Source organism: Ovis canadensis, chromosome 7 (assembly GCF_042477335.2).
Source record: "Ovis canadensis isolate MfBH-ARS-UI-01 breed Bighorn chromosome 7, ARS-UI_OviCan_v2, whole genome shotgun sequence".
NCBI lineage: Eukaryota > Metazoa > Chordata > Mammalia > Artiodactyla > Bovidae > Ovis > Ovis canadensis.
The window spans coordinates 48,768,660-48,781,712 of NC_091251.1; the positions used below are offsets into that span (position 1 = coordinate 48,768,660).

The following is a 13,053-nucleotide window of genomic DNA, read 5'->3' on the forward strand; positions in this document are numbered from 1 at the left end:
CACTGCAGCTAGAGAGTTGTCCCTGCTTGCCACAACTAGAGAACACCTGCTTGTAGCAACAAAGACCCAGCACAGTCAAATATAAATAAATATTTAAAAAATATATATTTCTGAAAAATCCCATTCAACATCAGAGCATCTAAACAGATATAAAAAGCAAGACTAACATCCGAGTTTTTTTACTTTCATGGAAAAAAAATGTTCATTTCATTAAAGAATACCACTTCCTTAATAGGTTTGTTCAAACCAATTAGCTAAAAAAAAAAAAAAGCATTTAACTGCTCTGCATCATAAACCATTAGTGAAATGCAAGTCAAAACCATAGTGAGATGCCTCTTCATACCTGCTAAGGTGACCATTATCAAAAAGGCAGATAACAAGTGTTGGCCAGAATGTGGAGAAACCTGAATCCTATACACTGCTGATGGAAATGTAAGATGGTACAATTTGGAAAAGTCTGAGAGAAGCTCAAAATGTTAAGTATAGTGACCTTATGATCCACCAGTTCCACTCTGAGATATCTACCCAAGAAAAATGAAAACATATATACACACAAAAAACTTGTACACAAATGCTCATAGCAGCATTACTTATAATAGCCAAAAAGTGGAAACAACCTAGATTTCCATAGACTGATGAATGGATAAATAAAATGATGCATTATCCATACAAAGGAATATTATTTGGCCAAAAAAGTAAACTACATGCTAAAAAAGTACTAAAGTATACTCTTTAAATGGGTGAGTTTTTTAACATAGTATGCAAATTACAACTCATTACATTGTTTAAACAAAGCAGTAAGTAGGAAAACAAATATAGTAGCTCTTTAATAAGACACACACACATACACACACACATAAAAATCCAACAGAAATTCAGTAGAAGGCTTTAATATTCAATTTTTTAACCTACCTGCTATACACCATACTAATGAACTGTATTTTATTCTGTGGTGACCAAAACATTAATCTACACATTTACTCTTCTGCACCTATTCTTCCTCACTCCCCAATGCTTTATTATTTTCATTTCTACCATCTCTTCAATATGTCACCTTTTCTCTGGAGATTTTACTCAGAAGCTTTTGCTAGAAAGAGAGAAAAAGAGTGCCAAAGGTACTAAGAGCAACATTAATCCACTATGTTCCTATTTCTTATCTTCTTTAGCTTTAGAAATATTTCCTTTCAATTCTTAATCAAAGTAGTCTGAAATGAAAAGTTAGAAGAATCTACTTACTACTTCCATACTATATCAGAAGCTAAGTTCTTCAGAAGAGTTCTGGTAAGTAGAGAAAAAATAACTCATTTATAGCTTAGAAAATAAGAAGCTCCATTAGAGGAAACAACAGAGTGATAATCAAAGTTGATTTTTAAAAACCCTTAATAATAAACCCAGAAATGTACTACAGAACTAGAAAGAAATTTCCCTTAAACATACTTTTAGAGATAATGCCAAATGCTGGACTATAGGCTGATTGGTATTGACCAGGTCTAATTACCCTTGGTAAATCCCTATTATGGCTGGCACAATGCCACACACCTGGCAGAGTACAGATTTCACATTTACCAAGGCAGAGACAAAACAAAGGTGAAGCACAGAGGACTCTTGGGGGGCAACTGACTAGTTATATGCTAGCTCTAAGTATGCTCTCACATTCAGCTCATGAATCTGTTCCTGAGTATACAGATTTGCTGACATAACAAGCCTGAATGATCTATTTCTTTTTGAATCTAATTATAAATCCAAAGAAATCCAAGAAGACCAGGTTAGTTCAGGACTCAGTTCAGTGTTCTGAGGCCATATGGCTCGGGCAAACCACAAACAGACTGGAACCCCATGAGGTAGGAAGAAGGAGGCTAGTTTTGTAAACTTGATGAGCACTTAGGTTGCTTCAGTATCTTGGCTACTGTAAATAATGCTGCATAAACATAAGGGTGCATGTATCTTTTCAAATTAAATAAACTTTGTGCTTCTTTTTTCTTAATTTTATCTTTGGATTGTTCATTACTAATGTATAAAATACAAGTAATTTTTGTATCTCATATCCTGCAACTGTGCTGAACCTGTTTATTAGTTCTAACAATGTTTTAATGGATTCCTTCAGATTTTCTATACAGACAATCACATCATCTGCAAACAGAGTTTTACTTCTTCCTTTCCAATTTGGGTGCTTTTTATTTTTATTTATTTATTTATTCTTTTTTGGGGGCTGCTTTTTATTTCTTTTTTTTTTTGTCTAACTGCCACAGCTGGAATGTCCATTATACTAATAAATGGATACTCACTGTGGCAAAGCAGAATATGCCTTACTCTCCATCTTAGGGGGAAAGTATCCAAAAGTATCCTAAAATTGAGTTTTAGGTTCTTTTGACACAAATCCATCCTCACCAGCCTACTTCACCTATTCCCTAACTCATATCTGGAATCAGGTATTTTTACAACAAGCCCTGGTTTCTTTTAGTGGAAAATGGTACTTAAGAGATCAAAATATAGACCCTATAGGAATATTCAGTGTTATAGAGTTATCAGGAACAGTTTAAAGAATACAAAAACTATTTATTCCTTAGGTTTTAAAAAGGATTCTTCTGTGAAACTATTTGAGCATGGTATTTTTTAGGAAGTACTTTCTTGTAACAACTTTTAAAATTTCTTCAATGGTTATTAACTGTTAAAGTTTTTTCTGTTTTTGAATAAATTATGACTATACTGTTGGATAAAAGAATCTATTTTCAATTGTCTTTGCACAGAGTCACTTTTATAATCCTCCTGTATCTGTGGTTCTATGGTCATTTTCCCATTCTTTTTAATTGTCGCTATCTGGGCTTACTCATAGTTTTTTTCTTGATTAGGAGGCATAGTGGATAATATGTTAGTTGATTTTTTTTCCTTTAAGAATAGCAATTACAGAATCTATGTGTCAGTTCTACTGTTTTCTAATTCAATATTCATAATAACTACTTCCATTCACTCTTTTAGGATAATATATTGTTTATTCTTACTTATCAAATTGACTGCTTAACAAACAAGCATTCTGAGTTCATCTTTTCAGTGTAAATTCATTTCTTTAGAGAAATATGGAATCAAACTTTTATCAATTTATCAAATCTTTAAATCCTCTAGAATCAAATACAACTCCTTACATTTAAATATTAGAACATAAAATCAGGATTCTCGATGGACTTCAGCTTAACCCATACAAATAACATTTATTTCTATTTAATTTCATCAAGCTTAAAATAGCAATTAAAAAATAGTAATATTCTTACCTCTTTTGTGGTACCTGCTCTTCCAGGTTCATGACTTATACAAAAAGGACCAGTTTTCCATGCTTCTGTGTCCCCACAGTCACAAAATCCTCCTCCAGTAGAAGTATGCATCTGACAAATGAAAAATGTGTGTCTTAATTTCAAAACATTTACAAAGCAAAGAAGAATGATAAAGAGAACTCAAATAATACCTGTTTCCTGCTATTTCAACCTTGATTGCCTTAAATGTTATAGATAAATATCTAAAAATATTTTGATAACAAAAAAATTCTCAATACTCAATCACAACAAAAATGGACCTTCAAAATTGATACATTTTGGAAACATACTCAGTTTTTAAACAGTTTTTAAAACAGATTGTGTCATGTGCAAAAAAAGAAAAGAAAAAGAAAAAAATCTATATGACACCCAGAATGCTTGAGTAGATTTTATGATTAAACAGATTTTAAATCATTACAATGATACTAGCATAAGTACTTAAGAAATGTATATTTTTATCTATATTAATATCCTTCAGCAACTAAAACTTATTACAACATTTTTTTCTTTGAGGGTTCCTGTAAAAAAAAATTATCTAAAACATAGTAGCTTAGATAGAGAAGGATGACAATGACCTGAATTTGATCTTCCCCAATCTCCCCTCTCCAAGTCATACAACTAACAAGGAGAACAAATAAAGCCACATATGACCCATATCTGCAGGATTACTGGGAGTCAAAAAAACAAATACCACAACCTTCAAATGACTTCTTTTATCAGAGTTTCTGTTGCCTATCACTTCAAGCATGTGGATACAGACAATAGGAGAGGGAAGCTAAAGAGACTCCATTAAAGAGAACAGAGGGGTATAAAGGACTTAAATCAAGCACAGACAAAATCACATCCCAGAAGAGAAAGCTCAATGTTAAGGAACAAATACCGAACACAGATTGGGGCTTGGTGGTTCACAGGGAAAGAGACTGAAAGTAGCAGGACCAGAATGGCCACCCTCGAGAAGCATTCCTTTTGGAGGAAAATCAAATACATTTAAAAAGGGGGTAACCCCTTATAGAATGTGACAGTAAATAAAAGAAAGAAGAAAGCAAGCTTAAGAATCCTATAGAAACAAGAGAGGAACAAGACATGCCAAACCCTCCCCTCACTTCACCACCATCATCAATATCATCTATAAAATAAATTACACAGAAGAGGGTAAAACTGACAGAAGAGAGCACTTGTGACATTATTCATGAAATGAAGTAGAAAAAAGTACACCATATCCATATGACACTGTTGCAAAAAAAAAAAAGCCCCAAAATGTAAATAAGAGCCAAAACTCAATTATGAAGCTGGAAGAAAATATAATGCTCTAAACTGAATTACCCATCCTCGAACAAGCATTAAAAACCCCTAATCAGATTAAGACATCTTTAACCACAAACACAAAAATTAAAAACAGAAACGGACAAAAAAGAAGAAATAAATGAGACCTGAATGAACTCAGGGGAAAAAACAGAAGAAAATGATATATCAGAAGTAAATAGCATTGAAACAAAGCAGGGAAATAAGAGAATGAAAGTAAGATGAAGCAAAGAAATACAGGGTCAGAGGAAAAATGGTTGAAATAGAAGATAGGCCTAAGAAAGGTAGATGAGCTTAACTGGAGTCACCAAAGAAAAATCAAAACAATGGAACAGGGATAACAATCTAAGAAAACTTCCTGAAAACAAATGGCCTTAATCTACACAGCGAAAGGGCCATGAGTGACTGAGAAAAAAGTACGATCAACTCCAGAATATAACCTCCTAAAACTATTAGACTTTAAAGATAAAAGTCCTGAGGTCTGGGGCAAAAAGAAGAAATAACATAATCACAAGAAAATTAGACTGGCACCAGACTTCTCAATAACAATACATGAAACAAGACAACAGCAGAGCAGCATTTCAAGGAAAGAAACAGTAAACCAAGGGTATTATCTACAGCTAAGCTATAAAAATACAATTTTAAACATGTCAGAACTAAAGGAACACTGTATACACATGACCTTCCAGAGGTCACCATATCCATATGACACTGCTCATGTCTGAGCAGTGATCAGCAAACTTTCTGTATAAAGGAATAGACAGTAAATATTTTAGGCTTTGCAGGCCATGGAATCTCTTTTGAATTACTCAGTTCTACTTTTGCAGTGAAGCAGCAGCCACAGACAATAAATAAATGAATAAACATAGCTATGTTCCAATGAGAATTCATAGGCACTAAAATTTTAAATTTCATATAATTTTCATTTATCATGAAATATTATTGAGAGTCCCTTAGACTGCAAGGAGATCAAACCAGTCAATCCTAAAGGAAATCAGTCCTGAATACTCATTGGAAGGACTGATGCTGAAGCTGAAACTCCAATACTTTGGCCACCTGATGTGAAGAACTGACTCACTGGAAAAGACCCTGACGCTGGGAAAGATTAAAGGCAGGAGGAGGGGACGACAGAGGATGAGACGGTTGGATGGCATCACCAACTTGATGGACATGAGCTTGAGAAAGCTCCAGGAGTTGGCGATGGAAAGGGAAGCCTGGCGTGCCGCAGTCTATGGGGTCGCAAAGAGTCGGACACAACTGAGCGACTGAACTGAGAACTGATTATTCTTCTTATTCTTTTTCACAATATAAAAACCAGCTTAGGGGCTTCCTTGGCAGTCCAGAGTTAAGACTCTGCACTTTCACTTCAGGGGGCATGGATCAATCCTTGGTTAGGGAACTGAGATCCCACGCGGCTTGTGGTGTGGCCAAAAGAAAAAAAAAAGAATAAAAACCAAACTTAGCTTGCAGACCATATACAAAAATAGATGGTGAACTGCATTGGACCCACAAACTGTAATTTGCTGAACCCTAGAGGATCAGCCTCAGCTGACCAAGCAGTGACTGGGGAAACTTCAGAGAAAGGATAGTTGGTAAATATTTTATGTATGTAATTGTATGTAGTGCTAAGAACAAATCAAAGGGCTTCCCCATTGCCTAAGTGGGAAAGAATCCTCCTGCAATGCATGAGACATGGGTTCAATCCCTGGGTCAGGAAGATCCCCTGGAGAGGGAATGGCAACTCACTCCAGTATTCTTGCCTGGAAAATCCCATGGACAGAGGAACTTGGAAGGCTACAGTCCATGGGGTTGAAAAAGAGCTGGACATGACTTAGCGACTGAAAAACAACTAAGAACGAATCAACCATGTTGATGTTTGGGAGAAATCAACACAATACTGTTAAGCAATTATCTTTCAATTATAAATAAATAAATTTTTTGAAAAAGGACAAACCAAAGGTGTTGAAAGATACATGGATAGAAGAATGTAAACTTTATACAACCTCACAATCAGAAAGACAACTAAAACAATGGGAAAAGGGAAAGAGAAAGCATTAGATTATCAGCTACTGAGTAGGTAATAGGAAGACAGCAAAGACACCATTAAAACTGACAAACTAGACAATAAAAAGTTAAGTAAGGGAGTAAAAAGGAACTAAAGGCACTATAAAAATTATTACTACAAATGTTGCTACTAGAACAAAGGTAACAAAAGAAATTAGAATATACAAATCAATTTTATATACTGAGGAATGCTAAACTCATACATAATTACTAAAAATATAGTTTCAAATCAAAGTAAATGTATAAACTTTATTATAGGGAATGCCATGGAAGCAAGACATAAACTACAGAAGCATTAAAAAAAATTCTGGCAAATATAACTACATATAAATTAAAATGTCATTAAGGCAAATGACAGCATAAATCAAGTTTAAAAGACAGAATATAGATTTCATACACTTAATTTATGATCCAGCAATATCATTCTGAGGTTACCAAGAGCAATGAAAACAAATGCCCATACATAGACTTGTATTTGAATGTTCATGGTAGCTTTATTTAAAAGCTAGAAATAAGTCAAGTATTCATCAAATGATGAACAGGTACTATATTGTGGCATTTCCACCAAATGGCATACTACCAGGCAATAAAAAGTAACAAATTGCTGATACATGAGAGGCGCTCAAAGGCATTACACTAAGTGAAAATAAACAGACAGCAAACACTACACAGAATATGATTTCACTTATACGACATTCTGAAAGGCCAAAACTATAGGGACAGAAAACAGATCAGTGAATGCCAGGACCTAGGGGTATGTGAGCAAGAGGATTGCCTGCAAAACGGCACTAGAGAACTTCCGGAAATGATATATCTTTATTATTGTGGGGGTTTGTTGTTGTTCAGTCACTAAGTCGTGTCCAACTCTGCAACTCCATGGACTGCGTGAGCATGCCAGACTTCCCTGTCTTTCACTATCTCCCAGAGTTCACCCAAGTTGATGTCCGTTGAATCAGTGATGCCCTCCAACCATCTCATCCTCTGTTGCCCCCTTCTTCTCCTGCCCTCAGTCTTTTCCAGCATCAGGGTCTTTTCTAATGGGTCGGTTCTTTGTATCAAGTGGCCAAAGTATTGGAGCTTCAGCATCACTCCTTCCAACAAATATTCAGGGTTGGATTCTTTTAGGATTGGCTGGTTTGACCTTCCTGCTGTCCAAGGGACTCTCAAGAGTCTTTTTCAGCACCACAGTTCAAAAGCATCAATTCATCAGCACTCAGCCTTCTTCACAGTCCAACTCTCACATCCATACATGACTACTGGAAAAACCATAGCTTTCACTATATGGACTGGACCTTTCTCAGCAAAGTGATGTCTCTGCTTTTTTAATACACTGTCTAGGTTTGTCATAGCTTTTCTTCCAAGGAGCCAAGCGTCTTTTAATTTCATGGCTACAGTCACAGTCCACAGTGACTTTGGAGCCCAAGAACATAAAATCTGACAGTTTCTACTTTTTTCCCATCTATTTGCCATGAAGTGATGGGACCAGATGCCATGATTCTTAGTTTTTTGAATGCTAAGCTTTAAGCCAGTTTTTTCACTCTTCTCTTTCACCCTCATCAAGAGGCTCTTTAGTTCCTTTTCACTTTCTGCCATTTAGAGTGGTATCATCTGCACAGCTGAGGTTACTGATATTTCTCCCTGCAATTTGATTCCAGTTTGTGATTTATTCAGCCCTTCATTTTGCATGACATACTCTACATATATTAAATAAGCTGGGTGACAATATACAGCCTTGACATACTCCTTTCCCAATTTTGAACCAATCAATTGTTCCATGTCCGGTTCTAACTGTTGCTTCTTGAGCTCTATACAGGTTTCTCAGGAGGCAGGTAAGGTAGTCTGGTATTCCCATCTCTTTAAGAATTTTCCAGTTTGTTGTAATCTACGCAGTCAAAGGTTTTAGCGTAGTCAATGAAGCAGATGTTTTTCTGTTATTCCCTTGCTTTTTCTGTGATCCAACAGATGTTGGCAATTTGATCTGTCTGTCCATTGCCTTTTCTAAATCCAGATTGTACATCTGTAAATTATAGGTTCACGTACTGTTGAAGCCTAGATTGAAGGATTTTGAGCATTACCTTGCTAGCATGTGAAATGAGTGCAATTATGCAGTAGTTTGAACATTCTTTGGCATTGGCCTTCTTTGGGATTGTGATGAAAACTGACCTTTTCTAGTCCTGTGGCCACTGCTGAGTTTTCCAAATTTGCTGACATACTGAGTGCTGAACTTTAATAGCATTGTAGGCTTTCCTGGTTGCTCAGATGGTAAAGAATCTGCCTGTGGTGCAGGAGACCTGGTTTCGATCCCTGGATTGGGAAGATCCTCTGGGGAAGGAAGTGGCTACCCACTCCAGTTTTCTTTCCTGGAGAATTCCATGGACAGAGGAGCCTGGCAGGCTACAATCCATGGGGTCACAAAGAGTCGGACACAATGGAGCAACTAACACTTTCACACTGTGGTGGTTACCGAACTGTATGTATCTATGAAAACTCATGGAACTGTATACTTAGAAAGGTAGATTTTATTGTATATCAATTATATCTTTAAAAATCTAACTTAAAATGAAAAATTATTAAAGACAATCATATTAAGATAATATCTGTTAAGTATATAACATAGCAGTAAGAAAAAAGCAACAGAAAAATAAGTAAAGGACAGAAATAGGCATTACACAGAAGAAATTAAACATATAATTAAAAGATGAAAAGATGTTTGTAATACTAGTAATAGAAGTGCAAATTAAAATAATCAGATAATTTGACTACTAATGGATTGGCAAAAAGTAAAAAGACTGATTAAATAAACTTGGGGACAGATATAGAGAAAGACCATTCTCATAGCTTTTTAATGTGACTGTAAACTGACATAGCAATTCAGAAAAAATCTGGAAAAATCTATCAAAATTTATGCACACAAAAGCCAGAAAACACTTCTAAGAATCTAGTCTCAAGCACTCTTGAATATATACATTGGTGTATAACAAAGGTATATGTATATGTTGCATTATTGGTTGATTCCTGTAAAACTGGAAGCAATGTAATTATCTAGGGAAAAAGGGATGGTTTAAGTATATAATGACATACTCCCACAAAGGAATACATGTAGCAGTTAAGCAAGGCAAGAGTTATTGTATGGATCTGATTCACAATGTGCCTTTAAATTTTATTCATTGGGGAATCTTTCCTCTCTGTTCCAAGAAATTTTGGGCATACACATGACCCTTAGATAATAAAAGTTCTCATGGTCATGACAGTCTCTGTCCAGGCATTAGAATGCCCAGTTCTAAATACAGATCAAATTGTCAAGCTTTCTTTTTTAAAAAAAATATAAATTTATTTATTTTAATTGGAGGCTAATTACTTTACAATATTGTATTGGTTTTGCCATACATCAACATGAATCCACCACGGGTGTACACGTGTTCCCCATCCTGAACCCCCCTCCCACATCCTTCCCCATACCATCCATCTGGGTCATCCCAGTGTACCATCCCCGAGCATCCTGTATCATGCATCGAACCTAGACAGGCGATTTGTTTCACATATGATATTATACATGTTTCAATGTTATTCTCCCAAATCATCCCACCCTCGCCCTCTCCCACAGAGTCCAAAAGACTGTTCTATACATCTGGGTCTCTTTTGATGTCTCTTATACAGGGTTATCGTTACCATCTTTCTAAATTCCATATTTATGCATTAGTATACTGTATTGGTGTTTTTCTTTCTGGCTTACTTCACTCTGTATAATAGGCTTCAGTATTTTTTTTTTAAAGTATAAACGGTGAAAAATTGGTAAATTAGATTTCATGAGAATTTAAAATTTGGGGAATGTATCTACACAATAGAATGCTATTCAGCAAAAAAGTGTGTGAGCTACTAGCAATTAAATAACAGGTAATGGCAACCCACTCCAGTATTCTTGCCTGGAGAATTCCATGGACAGAGGAGCTTGGTGGGCTACAGTCCACGGGTCGCAAAGAGTCTGACACAACTGAGCAACTTCACTTCACAGTAATATGAGTGAATCATAAAAACAATACACTCAGTGATAAAAGCCAGACACAAAAGCATATGTACTATATGATTTCATTACATAAAGTTCTAGAAAAGGGAATACCAAACTACAGTGACAGGAACCAGATCAGTGATTGCTTGGAGGCTACAATGTTCATCATAGCACTATTCATAATCACCCCAAAACAGAAACAACCCAAATGTCCATCAGCTGATGCATGCATAAATAAAATGTGGTATAGCCATACAGTGGCATATTATTTGAAAATAAAAAGGAATAAACACAGATACATGCTACAACCTGGATAATCACTGAAACATCATGCTAAGTGAAAGTGAAACATCATGCTAAGCCAATTACATAGGACCACATGTTGTATGACGCCATTTACATGAATTGTCCAGAAAAGGCAAATCTGTAGTGACAGAAAGTAGATTAATGGTTGTCTCAGGCTGCAGGAAGAGTTGGGTTTGTAAAAAGGGTTACGAGGTTTCTTTTGTGGGTGATAAAAATGTTCCAAAATTTATTATAGTGATGATTGTGCTACTCTGTGAATCTACTAAAAAAACACTGAATTGTACTTTTTAAATGTGAATTATACTTTTTAAATGTGAATTGTCTCTCAATAAAGATGTGGATTATCTCTAAAAAAAAAAGAGTTATTATATGTAACAACACAGAACTATCTCCATGATACATTAAATTAAAAACAAGTTGCAGGGAATTCCCTGTTCGCCTAGTGGTTAGGATTCTGGGCTTTCACTGCCATGGCCTGGGTTCAGTCCTTGATCAGGGAACTGAGATCCTGCAAGCTGCAGAATGTGGCAAAAAAAAAAGTTGCAAAACAGAGTACATAGTAGGATCCCATTTATACACACACACACACACACACACACACACACACCTCCTAAACATATATATGTTTATAAATACTTAAATAAAGATCTGTAGGGATGTGTACTAAATCGTGTTTAGTTTAACAAAGAAAGTATGATGGGACAGAAAGGCAACAATAATATTTGTATTCTTCTGTATTATTTGAATTTTGAAAAAATAAGTTTTATTGCATTGCCTAAGTAAATAATTTTTTTAATGCTGTTGCATTTCGAAGACAATATATAAATTCTCATTACGTAGAACTGATCTTAAGATAGACCCTGATTGTTACTTCTGTAATTAAATCTTAGATATCAGGCCTGCCTATGATCCTAATACTTCCTATGATCTGCCCTTTTGATCCTAACACTTGATTTCAACAAATGTATGTTGAAGGACTTCCATGGTGGTCCAGTGGTCAAGACTCTGAGCTTCTAGTGCAGGGGGTACAGGTCAGACAACTAAGATCCCACATGCTGCATGGAGTGGCCAAAAAAGAAAAAAATAGTAATAATCTTTAATAGTGGGTGTTTTTATTTTGAGGATAAAAACACAAAGTTTACTGAAAAATTTTTTTAAAGAATGTGCTTCAGTATATTCTGTTTTTCATATTTACCTTTTTGTATGTATCTAAGAATGTTTACGTGCTACTCTCTAAACAAATTCCAATTATAGAATAACAGTGTTATCAACTACAGTCATCATGTTAAATACCTTAGATTCTCAGACCTTATTTATCTTACTGTGTTTTTTAAATTAATTTATTTTTAGTTATGCTGGGTCTTTGTTGCTGCACTTAGGCTTTCTATGTGGTAATAAGCGGGGACTACTCTCCAGTTGGAGAAGGCAATGGCACCCCACTCCAGTACTCTTGCCTGGAAAATCCCATGGATGGAGGAGCCTGGTGGGCTGCAGTCCATGGGGTCGCACAGAGTTGGCCACGACTGAGTGACTTCACTTTCACTTTTCACTTTCATGCACTGGAGAAGGAAATGGCGACCCACTCCAGTGTTCTTGCCTGGGGAACCCCAGGGACAGTAGAGCCTGGTGGGCTGCCGTCTATGGGGTCTCACAGAGTCAGACCCGACTGTAGTGACTCAGCAGCAGCAGCTCTCCAGTTGCGCAGCATGGGCTTTCTCATTGCAGCTGCTTGTTGCTGCGGAGCACAAGCTCTAAGTGCACGGGCTCAGTAGTTGCAGCACATGGGCTCAGTAGCTGCAGTGTGGAGGCTTATTTGCACCACAGCATATGGAATCTTCCTGGACCAGGGATCAAAACCACATTACCTGTGTTGGCAGCCAGATTCTTATCTACTGTACCACCAGGAAAGTTCCTTTACTGTAGTTTTTATTTTTAAGGGATAAACTACTGAAAAGCTGGATATCACAAAGAAGGCACACATTACACACAGTAGATCAAGCTCAAATTTTTATCTCTGTTCTCAAAAAGTTTGTGTTTGTTTTTATGCTTCTACTTTATTTTCAATTCTCA

The 13,053-nt window shown here is 36.0% G+C and overlaps 1 protein-coding gene across 1 annotated transcript in view; it reads right to left on the reverse strand.

The window, feature by feature from the left end:
- UBR1 (ubiquitin protein ligase E3 component n-recognin 1) overlaps positions 1-13,053 on the reverse strand; it is a 166,626-nt gene that overhangs the window by 123,677 nt on the left and 29,896 nt on the right. The window contains exon 4 of the mRNA XM_069596070.1: positions 3,267-3,377. Coding sequence (XP_069452171.1) covers positions 3,267-3,377 — 111 coding nt within the window. The remainder of the gene's footprint in view (positions 1-3,266; positions 3,378-13,053) is intronic.